Here is a 21,434-nt window from a genome sequence, read left to right on the forward strand (position 1 = left end):
ATGTCTGTTCATATCCTTTGCCCACTTTTTGATGGGGTTGTTTGTTTTTTTCTTGTAAATTTGTTTGAGTTCTTTGTAGGTTCTGGATATTAGCCCTTTGTCAGATGAGTAGATTGCAAAAATTTTCTCCCATTCTGTAGGTTGCCTGTTCACTCTGATGGTAGTTTCTTTTGCTGTGCAGAAGCTCTTTAGTTTAATTAGATCCCATGTGTCAATTTTGGCTTTTGTTGCCATTGCTTTTGGTGTTTTAGACATGAAGTCCTTGCCCATGCCTATGTCCTGAATGGTATTACCTAGATTTTCTTCTAGGGTTTTTATGGTATTAGGTCTAACATTTAATAAATGGTGCTGGGATAATTATCTTTGTTTTTACTGCATTTGCTTTTGGGTTCTTGGTCATGAATCCTTGCCTAAGCCAACGTCTAGGACTTTCCAGTGTTATCTTCTAGAATTTTTACAGTTTCAGGTCTTAGATTTAAGTCCTTCATCCATCTTCAGTTGATTTTTTAATAAGATGAGAGATGAGGATCCACCTTTATTTTCCTACATGGGATAATTGGCTGCCAGCACCATTTGTTGAATAGGGCATCCTTTCCCCACTTTATGTTTTTGTTTGCTTTGTCAAAGATCAGTTGGCTGTATTTGGGTTTATTTCTGGGTTCTCTATTCTTTCCATTGGTCTATGTGCCTATTTTTATGCTAGTACCATGCTGTTTTGGTGACTGTGGCCTTAAAGGAAATAATCAAGATCAGAGCAGAACTAAATGAAATTAAAACAAACAAGCAAAACACTATAAAAGATAAAAGAAACAAAAAGTTGATTCTTTGAAAAGATAAATAAAATTGATAGACCATTAGCAAGATTCACCAAGAAAAGAACAGATAAAACTCAAATAACCTCAATGAGAGACGAAATGGGAGATATTACAACTGACACCACAGAAATACAAAAGATTATTCAAGGCTATTATGAATACCTTTACACGAATAAACTAGAAAACAGAAGAGATGGATACATTTCTGGAAAGACACAACCCTCCTAGTTTAAATCAGGAAGAATTAGATACCCAGAACAGACCAATAACAAGTAGCAAAACTGAAATGGAAATACCAATGTTTATGGAAATAGCCACAGCCAGCATAATATTGAAAGGGGAAAAGCTGAAAGCATTCCCTCTGAGAACTGGAATAGGAAAAGGATGCCCACTCTCATCACTTCTCTTCAGCATAGCACTGGAAGTCCTGCCAGAACAATAAGACAAGAGAAAGAAATAAAGGGCATCCAAATTGGTAAAGGGGAAGCCAAACTGCCACTGTTTGTTGATGATGATTGTAAACCTAGGAAACCTTAAAGACTCCTCCAAGAAGCTCCTAGAACGCATAAAATAATTCAGCAAAAGTTTTCGGATACAAAATTAATGTATACAAATCAGTAGCTCTCCTATACACCAACAGTGACCAAGCTGAGAATCAAATCAAGAACTCAACCCCTTTTATGATAGCTGCAAATATATATATATATATTTAGGAATATACCTAACCAAGAGGGTGAAAGACCTCTACAAGAAAAAGTACAAAACACTGCTGAAAGAAATCACAGACAACACAAATGGAAACACATCCCATGCTCATGGATGGGTAGAATCAATATTGTGAAAATGACCACACTACCAAAAGCAATCTACAAATTCAATGCAATTCTCATCAAAATACCACCATCATTCTTCACAGAACTAGAAAAAACAATCCTAAAATTCATATGGAAGTTAAAAAGAGTCCACATAACCAAGCAAGACTAAGCAAAAAGAAGAAATCTGGCTGCTGATGACTCTCATCAAACAAGGGAAATTTTGCTTGAGTTTGGGTGGGATATCATTAGGCATTCACCTTACAGTCCTGATTGGGTCCTTCTTTTTGTTTCCTAATCTTAAAAAATCTTTAAAGAGCACTCTTTTTTTTTTTTTTTTTCTTTCAACCAATAGAAAAGACTATATTGACATGGCTACATTTCTAGGACCCTCAGTTCTTCAGGGATAAACTAAATGGCTGGTCTCATCACTTACAAACGGGTCTTGAACTTGACAGAGGTTTACATTAAGAAATAGAATTTACTTTTAAAAAATCTTTCAATTTCATTTTTTTTCCACAAGCTTTTTGAAGTCTCCTCATATGTGCATGGGCCAACTGAAGTTTTTCTATAGGGCAGCTTAACTTTTCTCTTCCTACTCTCTGGAATACTGTTCTTTCACACAGTTACGTAAGGGTATTCCTTATCATCTTATCCAAAATAGCACTTATTCCTTATCACCTTAACTGAAATGCTGTGCTTTGACTTAAAAAATAGCACTTGACACTATATTTGCCTATTGTCTTTCTCCCCTGTTACGCTATTGGCTCCATGCGCTTTGTCTAGTTATCAATAAGAGTAGTGGATAAAAATAAAGTGCTTACAGATTAAATTCATGCTTACTGACTAAATTCATGAATGTCTTCCCATGTCTTCCCTTCAAGTTCCTGCTAAAATCCACCACCCTCCACTGTGAAGTCATCTATAACAGCACTGTAACAGTCATCTATTGCTATACCACTCGTTATCTGACACATTCATGAGGCACTAACTATATAATCCTCACAACTTAATTATAACTCATTTTAACCCAAGATATAAAATATTTTAAAATGGTGATGGTGTTAATTACTCTTGGAACATCACCCTATATATTTCATGGACGCATCAAATCCTGGCAACCGCTCCAGAACTATAATTGTGTCAAGAGGAAGGATCTACTAATTATAGGTTTATTTTCAAGTCCTGTTGCATTTGACAATATGGAAAACATTCCTTTCTAATGTAGGATACTCTTCAATTCCTATGTTTGGAAAGGTCAATGTAAACTCACTATTAAATAGTATAGTCAAGTAAAATAGGAGATGAAGTTTGGGACAGTAACAAAAGCAGTAGTTAGGGTTAAAAAAATCTCACAGAAAGACATGCAAGGTCTGTCTAGGTAGACTGAGGACAAGGTGAGGCAACAAAGCTAAACGCTGACTTGGCCAATTGCAAAGAATGCTTCAAAATGGAGCAAAGAAACTGCATTTTAGGAAAATCTTTAGGGGACTCCCAGCTTTTCAAAACAAAGCCATGTTTTTTTGGTGAGCGTGTGGGTGGAGATAGAAGGTATATAATGAAGGTAAAACGTACAGTTGACTCTTGAACAAAACAGGTTTGAACCACTTGGGTCCATTTATACACGGATTTTCTTCTGCCTGTGCTAGCGCGTCCTCTTCTTCAGACAACTCAACGTGAAGACAAGGATGAAGAGCTTTATGATGATGTACATCCACTTCATGAATCCTGTATTTTCTTTTCCTTAAAATTTTCTTTTCTGTTGCTTAAAGATACAGTGTATAACCTACAAAATATGTGTTAATCAATTGTTCTTGTTATTTCTAAGACTTCTGGTCAGTAGTAGGCTATTAGTAAAATTTTTGGAGCGTCAAAAGTTATATGTAAATTTTTGACTGTGCAAAGGGTCAATGCCTTGAACCTCCACATTCTTCAAGGGTCAACTCTAGAAAGTATAGAAGGTAAGGAATAATAGATTGGAATTTTACATTTATTTGTTAACAGCAAGAGGATGGCATCCTTAGAATCTGGTTCATTTTACTGAAGTTCTTGTGAAATACTATTTTTTTTAATGGTTTCAAAAATGTAATTGTACTAGGAAATAATAGGGAGATGGATTACACTTTAGAAAATATCTTCCCAAATCCAAGGTTCTGTGAATACAGGTACTATTCTTTCCTAGGTAACAAGGTACTGGCTTAATTTAAACATTAAATCAAAATATTTGGAACATAATTATTTCCATGTTGGGAAGCAACTACAATTGAGTCTTTAGCAATTTCTGTTGAAGGGCGTCTGTCACTTCTTTTGCTCTCTACTCCAATCCATACAGCAGGATTATGAAAGTTCCAGATTAAATTTAGTATGTATATGGAATTGACAGAAATACACCCTGTCATAGTGACTACAGCTCCCTGAAGCCTTCATTTTTTATTGCTTGGAGAAACAAATATGGTATTTCCTTACTCAAGGATGTAGTTTCCCACAAGCACAATGTGACCTCTCTACAGTCCTTTTGGTTAATTTATCTATGTGACTCATTTATTTACTCATTCATTGTCTCTCACGTTTCATTCCTACATAATGTGCACACCTACAGATAATTCAGAAAGTCCTAATCCATCCATACATTTATCTAAAAAATCAGAGAAGCTAGTATCTCCACCAGACTTGTCAAAATGTTTGTGGCACTGACAACAAAAATTAGTTTATTTCTAAAACAGCTCATCAGTTGTAAATTGTGCATTTAAGAATTAATTTATTAAACGCAAGTGTTACTCAGCCAAACAAATATTGACATGATGTATCATCACAATATGCTCTCAATAACAGCTTTTACATTGCTAACAAGTTTTGCCAAAAAATGAGAGATTTATGCCAAAACTGGCTCTCTGAATTTGTCTGCCAGCCTTAGCCAGTGTTTTGCATCTAGTAACAAAATTATAACATCCTCTATATAGCAAAGCAGATAATAGGGCCATACATCTACTTTTAAAATGTTCACCATTCTCTTTATTGCTATAAATGTATGTATTTACTAAAAAGGAGTCTGTAAGTGCAGTGTTTATGTGGATTGCTGAATGTTAAATTTTTCAAGCAAAGTAAGATCACAGAAATATTAAATAGCAATCTATGAGGCTCACTCCAGATGTGCTCATTTTATTCTGAAAAAGTATTTCAATACAATTCTAAGCAAATTGATGATAAATGTATGATTCATATTGTGGACTTTATAATCATACAGACCTAGAAGTCAATCTCATTATAACCTTAAACATATGAACTGAAGCCTCAGCTTCCTGAACAGTAAAGTGAAGAAATTAACACTAGCATTTGTGAAGGGATTAAGGATTAAATGAGACAATGTCTGACAATGTCTGTAAAGTGCCTCACACTGTACCCAGTGTATAAAAAAAGATTCGTTATGCATCTTCATGTCCATGATTACTAGACCAGGTAATTTTGGTGTTTTTGATATGTATAAATTTTGGAAAGTCCAAGAAATGGGAATGAATGGATGTGAATCATGCTTTATCTCCAGTATTTAACAATATGCAGCATATAGCTAATAATGTTTGTTTAAAAATGAGAATGTTTTGCAATTAAAAAAAGTTTAAGATAGTAAATTTCTGCTACAAGAAACAGTAAGGAACGTGGGTATACCGGCTAACCAAATAATCTGGTGAAAAGCAGTTACTTTATGTATGAGACACAGTTCCAATTTTCAAAATATTCTTTCATGTAGTTTTTCAGTTATAAAGTACTTTTTGTTTATTATGGGCAAAGCAACTTGGAAACCTAGTTTCAGTCATGGTCTTAGACTTTTATAAAATTTGTATTTTACAGACAAATAATTCTGTATCTAGTAATTGCTAGAATGGAGGAATATACAAAATGTGAAATTGCATAAACAGTTAATACCTACTGCTTTGGAGGAGGGAGGAAAGGCTCAATGGCTTTTGATCTCAAAGAATAAGTCCTAGGTTTTCCAGGCAGACATATGGGGTAAGTAAAGAAATGAAAGCATAAGAACATGGCACATCAGAGATAACATTATTTGTGGTTCAGTGTAGCTGCGGTGTAAATTGGGGAAGGAAACTGTAAGGGAGTAGTGGTAACAGATGACTCTAACACAGACCAGTTCATTAAGGGCCTCATATGTCATAGACAGTGTAGATTTTTTATTAGGTAGGATTTCGACTAATGAAACATGGCATTAAAAAAACTCACTACAGCAACAGTATGAAAGAGAAAATGGAGACTAGAGGCTCTCACTGTAAGTGAGAAGATGAGGGCTTTTGTTACAGTGGCGATGGCTGACATAGTCTGTTAACAGCATCAAGAGAATTTTGTGATTGGCTTGATACATCAAGAAAGGCAAATCAGATGAGTAAGATTTGACAGTAAGAGAACCTTAGCCAATTTGAAGGATATGGTTAATAGGCTGGATAGATTGAACTTTTCAAGAGCATTTATTTCAATTAATGATTTAATAGCCTAGTTTGACTAATGATTTACCCACCTCCAGCACTAACCAATAGAGGGCAGTTCCAGAATTTCTGTATTAAAGAATTTTATGGGCAGCAATCTAGTAGAAAGAGTAGGTTATTAGAAGACTAATGTTGCAGCTGCACTTGCAAGATACACTAAAATTAAAAAACACAATGTCTGATAGGCTAATCAATATGGGGACACAGTCCCTACTCCCACTACTGGTTGGTTTTTAATTAACATCCTAGAATGTTATCATATTTATACCATATATACACCATATATTAAAAAAGTAATGCCACTCATTATCATTACAGAGTCAGTACCCTAAAATGGAATTTAAGCCTTATTTTCTTATTTTTAATCTGTGATTCAATACACATCTAGTATATCACAGAAAATATATACTAAAAATTTCTCCGTATAATGTGCAGAGTTTGGGTCAAATCATGGGTTCAAATTTCAAAACTCAATTTAAGCCTCTTTCTTCTTCTATAAAAGGGGAAAATAACCTGGAATTGTTATAAACAATGAGATAATAAAAGTGCAATTATCCATCAAAATATTTGACATACAGTAGATGTCCAACAGATTTCTTTTGGATGAATTACATATATAAATCATTATTTTTGTGTGTGTGGTTTATAAATGGCCTCAGGAACACTATCAGTTAACTTAGAATCACTCCATTAAAGTATGACAATGCTTCCAATTCACGAATACTTCAAGGTCCTTGGGTAAAAAATGCGGTAGTTTTAGTATCTTAATATTGGAGTAGAGGAATTAAATAGGATTGCATTTTCTTCCCACTGACTTTTCTTTTGAACAACTAGTTCTAAGAAGAACATATCTAAAAAATGTTTGACTTGAAAAACTTTAAAGGTTGTGCAGTGAGTGAGACTGTTAGCTAGCACCTTTACCTCAGGCTACTTACCAAGCATTGGAAAGTGCACTGTCCAAGATTCCAGAACATATTCTCCTTACTTTGACCCCTTAGACCTCATTCTGTTCTTCCACAAAGTGAAAAGGTGGCCTTCTCATTAATTCTCAAACCACCTGACCACCAGACATCACCAGGACTCCCATTTACAGAGTTTCTTATATATTATTACAGACTCAATACATCAGAATTCAAGGGGTGGTTTCCAAAAATCTGTATTTTTAATTTCCTAGGCGACTCTGTTATCACCCAGGTTTGAAACCTACAATAACCAGTTACAATAACCCCATTTTCTTCTCATTTTTTACGTCTGTAAAATGGACAGGCATTTGGAAGGACTCTTATGTATCACTTAATTCCAGGAACGAATTCTGAGAAATGCTTCCTTATGCAATTTTGTCACTGTGTGAACATCAGAATGTACTCATACAAACCTAGATGATGTAAATGATGTCACCTACTACAAACTTAGGCTATTTGGTATGGCCTATTGCTCCTAGACTACAAACCTGTAGAGCATGTCACTGTACCTAATACTGTAAACAACTGTAAAATGATAAGTACTTGTGTATCTAAACATAGATAAGGCACAGTAAAAATACAGTAATATGGGACCAGGTCATATATGTGGTCTGTTGTTAGATGAAACATCACTACTGTGTCTGTGGCAGATGACTATAAACTAATTTCTGTGACTTATGGTCATTAATCATCTTTGCCCTTCTTTTCTTTACTACATGTATTATATACTGACTCTACAGGTGTGCCGATTAAGAGCTCTGATAATAATAGACAATACCATGTACAATATAACAATATGTATTTCCATTAGATATTAATAATGAACCAATAATGCATGTAAACTAAATACAATACTTCAAATCATTCTGCACAAAGAAATGACAGATCACATTTATTTAATAACAAAATGTCTAGTTAATAAAATGTTTTTAGGAACTTACAATGTTCAAAACCAAAGAATAAAAATATTAAATATATCACTTTATGGCACAGGACAATATAAATTTATTTTTGTAACACAGCAGGCAAATTGTTATGCTAGAAACAGAGTGGAGAAAAATCTAAATTAAAGCAAAAAGTCAGCAAATGGGTGTTCACAAATTCCTGCTTAACTGACACTCAACATTTATTGTAAAAAACGGGGCCTCTGAACATCAGATTTTGTTTATAAAAATAAAAACTTCCTCCCTGTCTCTGCTAAAAATACAAAAATTAGCTGGGCGTGGTGGCGCATGCCTGTAGTTCCAGCTACTCAGTAGGCTGAGGCAAGAGAAGCCTGGCGACAGAGAGTCCACCTCAAAAAGAAAATAAAAAAAATAAAATAAAAACTTCCTCAAACATCAGATTTTTTCACCTCAGCAAATATTTTTCCTTTGATAATTCATAATCCTCTTGTTCATCTGTCACATTTATGAATATCTGGTAATTTCATAAACAAGTACCAACGGCACACTTCAAATGCGGATTCTGTTGAATTTTCTTTTTTTTTTTTCCCCTAATGAACTTAGGGCCTATGACAGAGAAGATACTGAAACATGCTAAGCTAATAATTGGTCATAGAAAGACTTTACAGCAAGTATTTAATGAAAGCCACTACATTTCCAGCTCTAAAAAGAGCCAGACAGACACAATCCCTGCTTTCAGAGTTCACCATTCAGAATACAGAAGGTCAAGCACTGACTCTGAATCATTATGAGCTTTGATTTCATCTTTCAAGATTTGCATAGATACTGATTTCTTCTAGAAGGGCAAATAAAATCTTCCCTTACACATCATTCTTTGGATTCTCATAACAGGTATCTTGAAGTCTGTATGTTGACAAGTCCAGTAGATACTTTGTTTTCTCTAATTGCCTTCTTCTGCTTAAGACTATCTCAAGTATTTTGTTTTCTGTTTCAGTTCTCCCCAACATACACCTTCTGCAGTTTTGTCTATCCAGTTGGCTTTTCTGTAACACTTTGCTACCCCTTTCTGTTCCCTTTCACTGTTTTCCTCTGTTGCTTTCCTCCTTCACAGAAGTCTGGTGATCTGGGCTTCCCCATCTTTCCTTTCCTGGTTTCTTATTCACGTGGGTGACTGATCTTAGCACTTCCTTAAAAGTTGAGTTTTCAATAAATATAACTCATCAGCACTTCCGATCTGCGTTTCCTTGAGCTGTTTTTTGATCTTCAGATCTGTGTAATAATACTCTCTTCCTGAATGCTATTTAGAAATATTATCCTCAAAACACCAATGGTTTCTTGAAGCTGCTTGTTTTAAATGTTGTATCAAAAGAGATTGATAAAGGAATGTATAACTCAGCAAAGGATGCTTCTACTGTATTGTAAATTCCCACCATTAAAAGTACTGGATTCTGTAAGTCCACCATTAAAAGCTGGTATGGGACATCAATTTACACACATAAGGGTTAACATTAAAATTTTAATTTTTTGGTTGACATTAAACTGCAATTTATATAACTGAGGTTGGAATCTTAAAGGAAATGATAAAACTTTAATATAGTCAACTGTTCATTGACATGTCTATTCACTTCATCATAACCTATATATTTAATTAAAAATCAAATTATGTGTCTGCAAATCAGATGCTATCAAGCAAATTGCCATCCAGGGTCCATAATTCTTTTTACATTTTTAACTCAAATGAATATATACGAGTCAGTAAATTTTAATGTTCCAAATTGTTCTAAAAAAAAAATTATCAAAAGCTTCCAGTTAACAGTTGGCTAATTCATTTGCCCCCAACGAACTACCTGTTTGTGTTGTGAGGTAGCATCAAAGACCATGATCTTCTGTGACCGTAGGAGCCTTAATTCATACGCATTCCCTCTTCATAGGAAGAGTATGGACAGCAAAAAGGGACAGATGAGTCCCCTTGCATTATTCATTAACTCTTGGTGTTTTCATAGTATGTTAAATGCCTGATTTCAATTTTACAACAACAAAAAATATCAATATTTATTCTGAAAGGTCATCTTATGTTCCAAGTAGCAGATATTAACAACTTCCAACGCGATCTCTAGGAATAATCCGCAGTTCTGAACCATGTTTTAGAAAAACATTTCCTATACAAACAAAAGATAAAGTTAGGTATCTAAAAATCAAGTTATCTTAATATTCTGACAATTATTAAATATAATAAATAATTTAGTAAACAGTAAAACAGGTACAAAAGCTCAAGCATCATGAGATCCCAATGCCATGCTTTTTAAGTCTTGCTCCTATTCTCGTATCTTCACAATCCAACACAAGCTTAAAATTTAAAATAACGCCAGGCATGAAAATGCTGACAAATACTTTCAGCAAGTAACAATGTGAATAATTTAATTATGAATGCTTCCTTCAATACACAATAATATATCTAAGGACAGGAAAAAAAATGTAAATTACTACAAGTGACAAAAATTTAGATACCCTGACATATTTGGGGTCAACTGCCTGCTGAGATTTTCTTCATATCAATGATATGCACATTCAATTTTTAAAGATAACATAACAAGCAGTATGTTAGAGTTAGCAGTAATTCAAACTACTGTAAAATACCGAAAGTTTCTTGAATAAGAAAAAAAGAAACCTTTCTCTATTCAGATTAATGGCATCCATACAATAAAGTGCCTCACGATTTTCAATAAACCTTTTTAATAAAATTATATATTAAAAACTAATGAAGTAACAAAAATTTGCAATTTTAAATCACTCTTCATATTCTCTATGGCTGAATTTCAACCGCAAGGCCTATGAAAACAACATAATTTTGTTACAATAAAGAAATACTTTAGAATATAATTTAAAAATAACTACCGCTCTAGAATGAGGTTACATTAAAGCATGCCTAATTTTAAAACTTTAGATCACAAGCCTAAGAGACTACATTTAAAAAATATAAAACTATTGGCCGGGCGGGGTGGCTCAAGCCTGTAATCCCAGCACTTTGGGAGGCCGAGACGGGCGGATCACGAGGTCAGGAGTTCGAGACCATCCTGGCTAACACGGTGAAACCCTGTCTCTACTAAAAAATACAAAAAAAGCTAGCCGGCGAGGTGGCTGGCGCCTGTAGTCCCAGCTACTTGGGAGGCTGAGGCAGGAGAATGGCGTAAACCCGGGAGGCGGAGCTTGCAGTGAGCTGAGATCCGGCCACTGCACTCCAGCCTGGGCGACAGAGCGAGACTCCGTCTCAAAAAAAAAAAAAAAAAATATATATATATATATAAAACTATTCTTTTAAAAGTTTTAGACTACTTTTTTATAAAGTATGAGACTACTTTTACCCCGCCTCCTGGTTAGGACACCAATATATCACCTGTATAAATTTAACAGTCTGAAAACCTGAGTGTAGACTCAGCCCTTTGAAATGTAAATGACTATATTAAAAATAATAATAATAGCACTTAATGAATGCTTTCTATAAATAATCCAAGCTATTAAGCACTTTACATTCACTATCTGACAACTACCTTAAGAGGTAGGTCAAAAAATCCTTACTCCAATGAGAAAGCAATCTTATCTACAGACTTTTTGCTATATATAATAAATACTCTTAATGCTTAAGCCCACTATTAGGTTTTCTGTTACTTATAGCCAAAAACATCTACAATCGATATACACAATGAAACAATTTATTACTCAGACACACAGGTAAAGACTGGTATATAATCCCTAAAAAAACAGCTCCATTATGTTAAAATACTGTCAAGTATAATTAGAATAGCTTAAATATTCAGTGTCAATTGACATATATAACCTCACCCATCGCTCTATGAGTTTTCAAATAGATACTCACCAGCAGTCTGTGCAGGATTTATTCCTATTCCGTCTAGAAAATAAGTTGTAAAATCACATACATTATTTCTAAAGCTAAAATGGTTTAATACTAGCAAGAAAAGAGATTTGCCAAAATAGTGCAGCTGTGTATATAGACACAAATCAAATAATTTAAATCTAAGAACACGAGTGACAATCTTCAGGTTAAATTATTTGTTAAAATCTATTATTCTGCATTCATACACATTGCTGGGTTAGTCAAAAGTATCTGTCAATGCAATGATCTTGGTAAGTTCTATGGAATACAAGTTATTAATTTATTTTGCCACATAGAATTACAAATAATGTTTGTCATTTCTTCCAAAAAACTAAAAAGCACCTTAGGTATGCCATGAACCATATTCATATTGCTCTGGGTCATAACATCTTAAGGCTGGGAGAGCTCGCAAAGTCATTTAGTTCAACACGTTACTAAGTTATGACCTAAAACTTTCCAGGTAGTAAGCCAGCTTTTTTCCAACAGAGAAACACTGAAATGTGACAGAATGCAGAATGTTTTAGAGTGAGAAATTCTATCTTATCTAAGTTATATCATGCACATTAAACCCATCTCCTGTTAGTCTATCCAAATTGCACTTGGGCAACTCATCAGCACTCATCAATACTACACTGTATACTTGAAACACAGTTAAGCCCTCCCTGCAATCTTTACTTCTCATCTTATTTCACTATTTTCTCACGAGACTAATTGCATCATCATCGACTATCAGTTTTCCAAGATATTAAGATTTTAAATTATATACCTAAAACTGAAAAAAATTCTCATTATTGCAAGCCTACAAGATACAATTTTCTATCAGGAAAGGTATAGCAAAGGTACATTCCTGCTTAACCTTCTATATTCTAAAGCATTTACCAAACAACTTTACTTAAAAAAAAAAAAAAACTTGCTAAATAAAGTTATTTTCAGTTATAATCTGGCATGAACTGGTAAGGACAAAAGATATTATAAAGTGCTATACTATACCAAAAGCACAAAGAAATGAAAGGAGCTAATTATGAACCATAACCCTGACTTAGTGTTTACCACTAAGTATATCATTTATGTTGATATACATATACTTGGGGCTTTCTGTATTTCATTTTAATTAATTTGGTTCTTTTTACATCATTTCTATAAATTTGAGGTAATACATAATTTTACAGTGAATTCTTACCATTGGTAATAATTGCACTTGTTGCAGCAGGAACTTTAAACTAAATAGAAGGAAAAAAAAATATATATATATATACACACACACATAAAACTATAAGATAATTAGCAAGAATGGGGTACAAATACCAATTCTATAATTCTAAAGTGGGATTAATCTTTTAGAATAAGTGAAACCATCAAGGAAAGTACAGCTGACCCTTGAATGACATATGCAGATTTTCTTCTGCCTCCGCTACTCCTAAGACAGCAAGACCAATGCTTCCTCTTCCTTCTCCTTAGTATACTCAACATGAGACAAGGATTAAGACCTTTACCATGGTCCACTTCCAATTAATGAATAGTAAATATACTTTCTCTTATGGTTTTCTTAATATTTTCTTTTCTTTAACTTTCTTATAAGAATACAATATAAAATACACATAACAAAATACATATTTACCACCTGTTTGTGTTATCAGTAAGGCTTCCGGTCAACAGTAGGCTATTAGTAAAGTTTTTGATCAATAAAACAGTTTTATGCAGATTTTCAACTGCACACAGGGTTGGAACCCCTAACTCCCATGTTATTCAAGGGTCAACTGGACTATATCATATGCTTCATCTGTAAAAAAAACCCCTGTACTATAAACAATGCTTTCAATTGTATTTAGGACACCATTAATTATAAAAGTATACCTTATTTTTTGCATTACAAAAATGAAAAACCACTGTCAATTTATGCCCAGATCAATGTTTACTCTTTAGGACTTATCCACCACTTTTGTCATTTATAATTATCTTGACTAGCAAAAAGCATACACAAAATAAACTGATGAGATTATTCCTAAAATTTCTGCATAGAAATTGCAAGATCTGAACAGATGCTCTCTGTGTTTAATGGCAGGTGCCTACATAACATTTTCAGGTAACAACCAAGGCTTGTATTCCTTACATTCTTCTTTAATGATTTGCTGATTTAAAGCTCAAGGATTGCAATAGTCCAATTATGTCATTAGCAAATCATAATTAAGTGTAGATGACGTTACCTAGACAATTATGAGAATGCCATTTGGCCAACAGTGATAGCAAGCCTCCCCTGATCTACTTCAGAGATGTTTAAAAAGATGTGTTTCTAAAATCTATGACATGTGGTATGGAATTTATTGGTAGCTAAAAGGTAGATTCTATCTCTTAAAGAGACCAGCAGTTGTGAAAGTGTGTTTATGTCTTCATAGTTTACGCATTTATCCAACAAATACTTATTAAGCATGTCTGTGCTATGGACTAACTTTATAGATATTACAGTTTTGTGATCAAGTTTGGAAAACACGTTTAACTAGTGGTCTTCTCAAAAGACTTTAATATACTCCTAACAGAAATGAACTGTTTCTCATATTTTTTGACCAATAATTCCTGTTCTTCATGATCCCCCCCAACCCTTTTTTTTTCTTTTTTGGTGGTACTACTTTGTGTGTGGTTCTAGTTGTCTGGGAGACACTACTTTAGGCATTTATAATCATTACATACACACAGTTGAGAAAAACTAAAAGCTTATTTTAAATTAGAAATTGAAGAATCAACTTTTAAAATAAGGCCTTAAACATACCTGAGAACAATTATTTGTTTTAGTATTATGTGCAAATTAATCAGCACATTTTAATCTCAATGTGGTACACTTGTGTCCTTTTAAAGATTTTAAAATTTTTAAAGAATTTCAAAGTGTACTTAAGTAAACTTAAAAGTGCATCACAAATATTTTGCACAGGCTGTAATCTCAATAAGAATTTGATCAAACGCTCAAATTAACTATAGGCCTCTCAGATTTCTAAAGCTAGAGTCCCACAAAGCTTTTAGTTATCCTACTAATTTAGTCTTTTACATCATGCCCATTTTATATAAGCTATGTATTTTCTTAGTCACATCCATGTAGCAGCAACCTATGATTTTAAAAACCAAAATCAATTGCTGACACAGTTTTTCCTTTAGGCAGAATGTGGAATAAATGGTTAAACTATGAGGAAGCATCACTAGTGATGTAAAATGCAGAATCTATTCCTTTCTGTCCTACTGTACTGACAGGTTTTCTACTGAATGCAAAGTATTATTTTGTGGTCTTCTGTTTTCATTTATTTTCCTCCTCAGAGATCTCATAATTCTTATAATTTAGGGCTCTTTGCAGGTTTCAACAATTCATTACGTACCCCAGTCATGTGCTGGGAAATTTTATTATCACTACTAAGGCAATTTTACCAGGAATTTAAATCCAGACTCTTGCTATCTTGAGTCAACTTTTTTCTCACTGAATGATTCTACAATGCCATCTCATGAAAGTCCCTCTTACAACAATCTGAAAGTCACATCCTTTCTAAATATGTAACACCTATGATTCATAATAGTGATCCACTTCCACTTCATGAATAGTACATATACTTTCTCTTATGATTTTCTGAATATTTTCTTTTCTATAGCTTACTCTACTGTAAGCTTTACTTATAAACTACCTTAATCAATATATATAGTTGTGTGGTGTTTCTTAGTTATTCACTACTGTATGTTAAGATTTTCTTCTACTTTTATTAGAAAACCAGGTTCACAAAAATGCCTTTGCATTATAAAGGACATACAATAAAGTAACTACAAAATATAATAAATATTAATTAGAGCTTGTACAGATCTACTTCTTAAATGTGGAATTTGTGGATTCTGTTATGCACCAGACTAGGAATATTTCTTGCAAGTAATCTGTGCAGTAAACAATAATGACAATGCTATATTCAGATTTGTGTCACATCTCATTTTACTTTTTCTTTCTGCATGAAGAATATATCAACACTGACACAAAACAAATGCTACTAGTTGGCAGTTTAATTCTGAATGAGAGACAAATGATGTTAGTGATTCCTGACAATACAAGGAGCTTTGAGCACTGATTGGATTGGCTGACTTCTCATAAATCAGTGAAGTACAGGGCAGGATTCTGTGTTAAGCTATTTTTTTATTAATGTAGTTAAGAAAATTATTTTTCTGTGACTATAAACTTTTCAAAAGATTCTGAACCAAAACGTTTTGATTTGGGTTACAACGTACCTATTTAGTACTTTTAACTCAACAGAAAATTTCAGTAAATAATGTTTTTACTCAAAATCACTTGATCAGAGAGGAAAGACAGGTATTAACTACTTCCATTTTGCAGAATAAAAAAGAGGGATTTGCATCATGTCATACAGCTAACTAATGATACACCTATAACAGGAACCCTATAACAGGAACCCTAAGTCTCCCAAGTCACATTTGGGTGTCATTTCTACCAGATTAAGCTACTTTTCCAAGTGTCATGCCCAAAAAGTTGCATTACAGATATTTCTAATAATTTTGGATGAAAAAAATTATTTCTTATAAAACAGAAAACTCAAACACGTTTTTAAAAACTAGAAACTTTTCAAAACAACAGATTTTACTGACAGTTCACATGCTCATATAGAAAATCTGAAAACTATGATAAAGATTTTATGAAATTGTAATTTTGGAATCAAGACTAGTAAAATATCAGTATATAGAATATGTGATATAATGTTGCATTTTAAAAACACATTTAAAAATCAGTACCTTTTTAATTTTCATAAAAAGTCTCATAAATTCTTATAATTTTCAATGGTTGCATTAATCAGATATGTCAATTTGTTTAACTCATGCTTCTTATATCTGAAAGTAAGTCTTAACCATCATCCTACTTACAACTTTTTGATAACATAAACCTAGTAATGAAGCCACATGGAAATGATGGGTTCAAAGTGCATGCAAATCTTAAAGACGTTTGAAGCATACTGCCAAATTGCATTCCATAAAGGCTGTTCCAACTTCTGTACTTACTTCTTCTGCTGCAAACTTTAAGACTGCTGTGAAAGGTGTACTTTCAGGAACACTGAGTCTGCAAGAAGAATTTTAAAACAGTTTCTTTTAAAGTCAGCATTTTCTAAAAAAGCCCCTTTGTTCCTTATTTCCGCTACTGTAGCCGATCTGGACAAAGCTGACTTTGCAGTTTCAAAGTTAGTGATTTTGATTGCATACTACATTCTTTAACTCAAAACAATAATAATCACAACCCAAACAGCAACTAGCCTTAGGGCTGGCAAGGTGCCCGAGCTCCACTTGAGAATTAACCTCTACAGGTGTAGATTCACATATTTCTAACACTTTGATACACGTAAGTCTAGCACATGAACTGCTGTTTGTTTCTAGAGATGGATTTCAAAAAGGTGAAGCTCTCCTTGGTCTTCAGTCCACTTTACCTCCCATCTAAATACCTATGCACTTGACCCATTAATGTTATAATTTTCATTGTAAGTAGAAAGCTACTTGGGAAGCTACTTGGGAAGCATAACTGGATCATAAAGCTTTCGATGAACCTTCTGTGCACTCTTAATAATCATGTTCAAAATTAGTAGACCAAATTAATGAAAATGCATGAAGTGTATTATGGCAAAATGCCAATCATGAAGTGATTTTCCCACTATCATTTAAAATGGGCTAAGTAAAAATGTGAAATAATATCTTGGAGAGTGATGAGTGATTTTGTTAACTGACTCGTAAAATGGCAAGTATTTTAAAGATCATGAATAAATAGATTTTTTTTTTCTTAATGACTTAGTTCCAGGGTCAATCTGTATTAATTTTCCAACAAAAAGATTCAAAACAGAAATTTACTTTATACCTTAAGAAAACACTTAAAGACACAGTAAGAGGTTTTTAAAATTTCTTTTAAAAAATAAGATTTCTAAGGTAACATAAATTACAATGAGTGAAAACAGAAAACAATCTTTCAAAGCAGAGGAGACTGACAAGCTAACATTTCTCACTGAAACCATCTCTATTTGTCACCACCATATTATTGTATTATTCTTAAGTGTCTTAATACCAGCTACCATTATTCTCATGTAATATGCCCAGGCTCCTCACTCAGTCTACAGATCTCTGACTACAAGAATTGTTGTATCAGGAACAGCATATGGTACCAGTTTTCAGTAACAGAAATGTGAATAGATTTCTTGGCTGCCCTCATTCCACAACTCCAAAATACTACTAAAGGATGAAAATGAGTATCATTTTTACCCTTTCTTTACGAATGTTTTTTGGGGGTGCAAAAAATAAAAACATGTAAAGGATAGCCATTTGTTTAAAAACTAATGAATTGGCAATGTCATAGTTTACAAACTAGGCAACAGTATGTTACAAAGTATTTTTGCAGTATATATGTAGTTAAGAAGCTGAGATTCATTTTCCTAAAACTCTGCATCAATCGGAGAACTTCCAAACCCTCGGAGTTCAATTAACTTTTAAATTGGAGACTTGGAAATGTCCTTAAAATATACCTAAATGTCATATTGATGCTCATTAAAATAAGTTTCTATCTGTATAGTAAGTTGGTGAGTGTCCACAGACAAGCCAATAAAAATAAAAAATGAAAACATCTTTTAGTGCAAGTTCTAATTGGCAGAAAATTAGAGAAAATGAGAGTTACAGTGAATGCACAGATCTTATCTAAAGTTGTATTTGCCAGTCATTTCACAAAATAGGTACTTAAATTATCCCAGTGTTTTGAATAAATTTACATTAATGAGAATTTTAAAAGTACACTACTGGCATCTTTTTTAAAAATAAATATCTCATATAAACAAAATAATAACATTAATTGGTAAGAATCATTATAAAGACTAAGTCCACAGGTAACGAAAGGGCCAGATTAACTCTGTGGACAATTAGAAGAATCTTCGGCCAGAAGTGGTGGCTCACGCCTGTAATCCCAGCACTTTGGGAGGCCGAGGTGGGAGGGTCACAAGGTCAGGAGATAGAAACCACCGTGGATAAGACGGTGACACCCCGTCTCTACTAAAAACGCAAAAAATTAGCCGGGCATGGTGGTATGCGCCTGTGGTCCCAGCTACTCGGGAGGCTGAGGAAGGAGAGGAACCCGGAACGTGGACGTTGCAGTGAACCAAGATCGCGCCACTGCACTCCAACCTGGGCAACAGAGCGAGACTTTCTCTCAAAAAAAAAAAAAAAAAAAAAATTCATAGAGGTGAAATTTTTATTATTATAAAATATGTTGTGGTCATGAGACGGCATACTAAGCACAGAAAAGAACAAGTATAAAGGAAGGAAAGATTAAAAAGGCAAGCTTGTCAAGTACCCAAGTACTAGTTACCATTTACTTTGAAAATACAGCACAGATATCCTTGTACACACATTGACACGTTATGTGAATTTTACACACACACATCCTTACATACACACACAACTACGCACACACATACATACTAAACAACAGTTGTACCTACTAAATTCATTCAGTCACCACACATTAACTGAACTGGTACAATGTTCCAGGCTCTTAATGTTACCGTCCTACTCTATCCTCTTCTTCCTTCCTTCTCACTTTCTCTTTCTAGAGGACATTTGCATATTGATGAGAATAATCCAGTATAGAGGAAAAAAGCAATAATGAGGACAGAGAGGGCACTGGACTCCATCTACTTTAACCTTGGCAAGACTGAAAGAGATAGGAACCAGAGCTCAAGTGGTTTTTCATAGGAGTGAAGTCATTTTTTCCATTCTAAAAGGACGGGAAATTAACGGATCTATCAATGCAGTGGTGGGTTTATATTGGTGGAAAGATGATAGAATTTCCCTTTGATGGCATGAGAGCAAGGGAGAGAGCAGCTGCGGAAAGTTTGAAATTTTTAAACAATCCTTTCCGAGAATAAGCAGGAAAATGAGCAAACTTGAAGAATGTAGTAAAGTACTAGGTACTATTAATTGTAGTCATGAACTTAACGTAAAACCCTCCAGTCTGTTATTTTCGCCAGGGGCAGTCAGTTATGTACAGATAATACAAATAGCTGGTTTCAGAACTGGTGTTTCACTAACCAAAATATGCTAGGAGGAGAGACAGGGCCACCAGAGTTGAGGGCGTTTGCATGAGAATGATTTAAAGATGGACCAATGGACTCTTAACTATACAAGGAATAAGGTAAGGAATAGAAGTGGGGATAGCTATAGATTAAAAACCACTGTGATCGATGGATTAAATGAAACGTTGTAGAAGAGAAATTACAGTAAATCAGGTAGGAGAGAATGTATTTATCCTTAAGAGTGCCTGTAAACGACATCTTAGAGATGGAGCAATTATTGGACTCTTCACTTCTAGGCTGCAACCATGAACACCTTAGATAAAGCGTAAAAAGGATATTTTGGAGATGAAAAGAACAAGAGATCAAAAGGCTGAGAGGTTGTATGGATCATGGATTGGTAAACAACTGAACAGCTAGGTAGGCCACGGTACTAATTAATTATGCAAAAAATCCTATTGTAATCCTGTTCTTTGCTACATTTCATGCTACTTCCAACTGCAATAACCTCAAGAGTGTTTACTTAAAATCTATCATTCAACTGCGAAGGATAAGTAAAGGCCCCACATGGATAAACTATTCTCCTCTTCTGCATTTCCCATTCCCACTAAATACTCTATTAAATCCCAACATAGGAAAGGTGTGAGCCGAGTCTCATTACTTTGTGATGCCCGAATGCTGAGTTACTCATACACAACAAAACTCAGAAGCCGAGGAATAACAAATGTTCAAGTAATTTCAAAGTCTTGACTATCAGGATGGACTATCTTCCTCAACTTCCTCAAACAGCTGGCTAAAGCGGTGAAACGTTTTTCTAATATCCAGGAGATGGGGGCTGTTTAAGAATCCCAGCAAATTACCAGAACCTGGTCCACCCGTCCTCTCCCTCCACCTGCCCACCAAATGAATTCCGAGGGGAGGTCACTAATCAGAAACACACCCACACCCTCGTGCTGGGGCCAAGCTGCCAAGCTGCTACTTAGCGAGCAAGTACGGACCTCTCCTCGCAGGCTCCGGTGGGAGAGACTCCTGGAAGGGCGCGAGCCAGTAAGGTAGAGAAACTGAAGAGATGAAGACTGCATGGGGTAGTTGTTGGAAAGGCTCGGATCACCCTCAACCCAGCCCCGTCTTGTCCGGCCCCAAAAGGCCCATCTCGGCCGAGCTACTCACACTTTGTACGGCAGCCGTGGGTCCGACGTCAGCGTGATCTTAAAGGAAACCTTCGACCTAAGGAAAGGAGCGGGAGAGAGTCAGGGTCGCGCAGCGGGACCAGGGATTAAGGCAGTCGGTAAGCAAACACTTACATGGTAGCGCCGGGATGAATCTAGAACAGACGTTAACTCCCCGGGGTAGCACGACTTCCGCTAGTGTGCTCGGGACCGCCCGGCTCCACTCACTTCCACGTCTCCCTCTGCAAGCTGGGGACCTCCGAAATTGTTGCTATCCAACGCACTGCCTGAAAATTGGCCCTAAGGGCTCATGCTAGGTAGCGCTT

At 34.8% G+C, this 21,434-nt stretch overlaps 1 protein-coding gene across 1 annotated transcript; it reads right to left on the reverse strand.

Annotated features, from left to right (window-relative positions):
* Nucleotides 1-7,861: 7,861 nt before the first annotated feature.
* On the reverse strand, nucleotides 7,862-21,393 carry UFM1 (ubiquitin fold modifier 1). The gene is made up of 6 exons (XM_033234629.1): nucleotides 21,244-21,393; nucleotides 21,110-21,166; nucleotides 16,905-16,962; nucleotides 13,057-13,096; nucleotides 11,859-11,891; nucleotides 7,862-10,143 (listed from the first exon to the last, which is right to left on the reverse strand). Coding segments are annotated over exons 1-6 (258 nt in total). The 5' UTR covers nucleotides 21,246-21,393; the 3' UTR covers nucleotides 7,862-10,075.
* Nucleotides 21,394-21,434: the final 41 nt, after the last annotated feature.

Source organism: Trachypithecus francoisi, unplaced genomic scaffold (genome assembly GCF_009764315.1).
Source record: "Trachypithecus francoisi isolate TF-2019V2 unplaced genomic scaffold, Tfra_2.0 Contig01461, whole genome shotgun sequence".
Lineage (NCBI taxonomy): Eukaryota > Metazoa > Chordata > Mammalia > Primates > Cercopithecidae > Trachypithecus > Trachypithecus francoisi.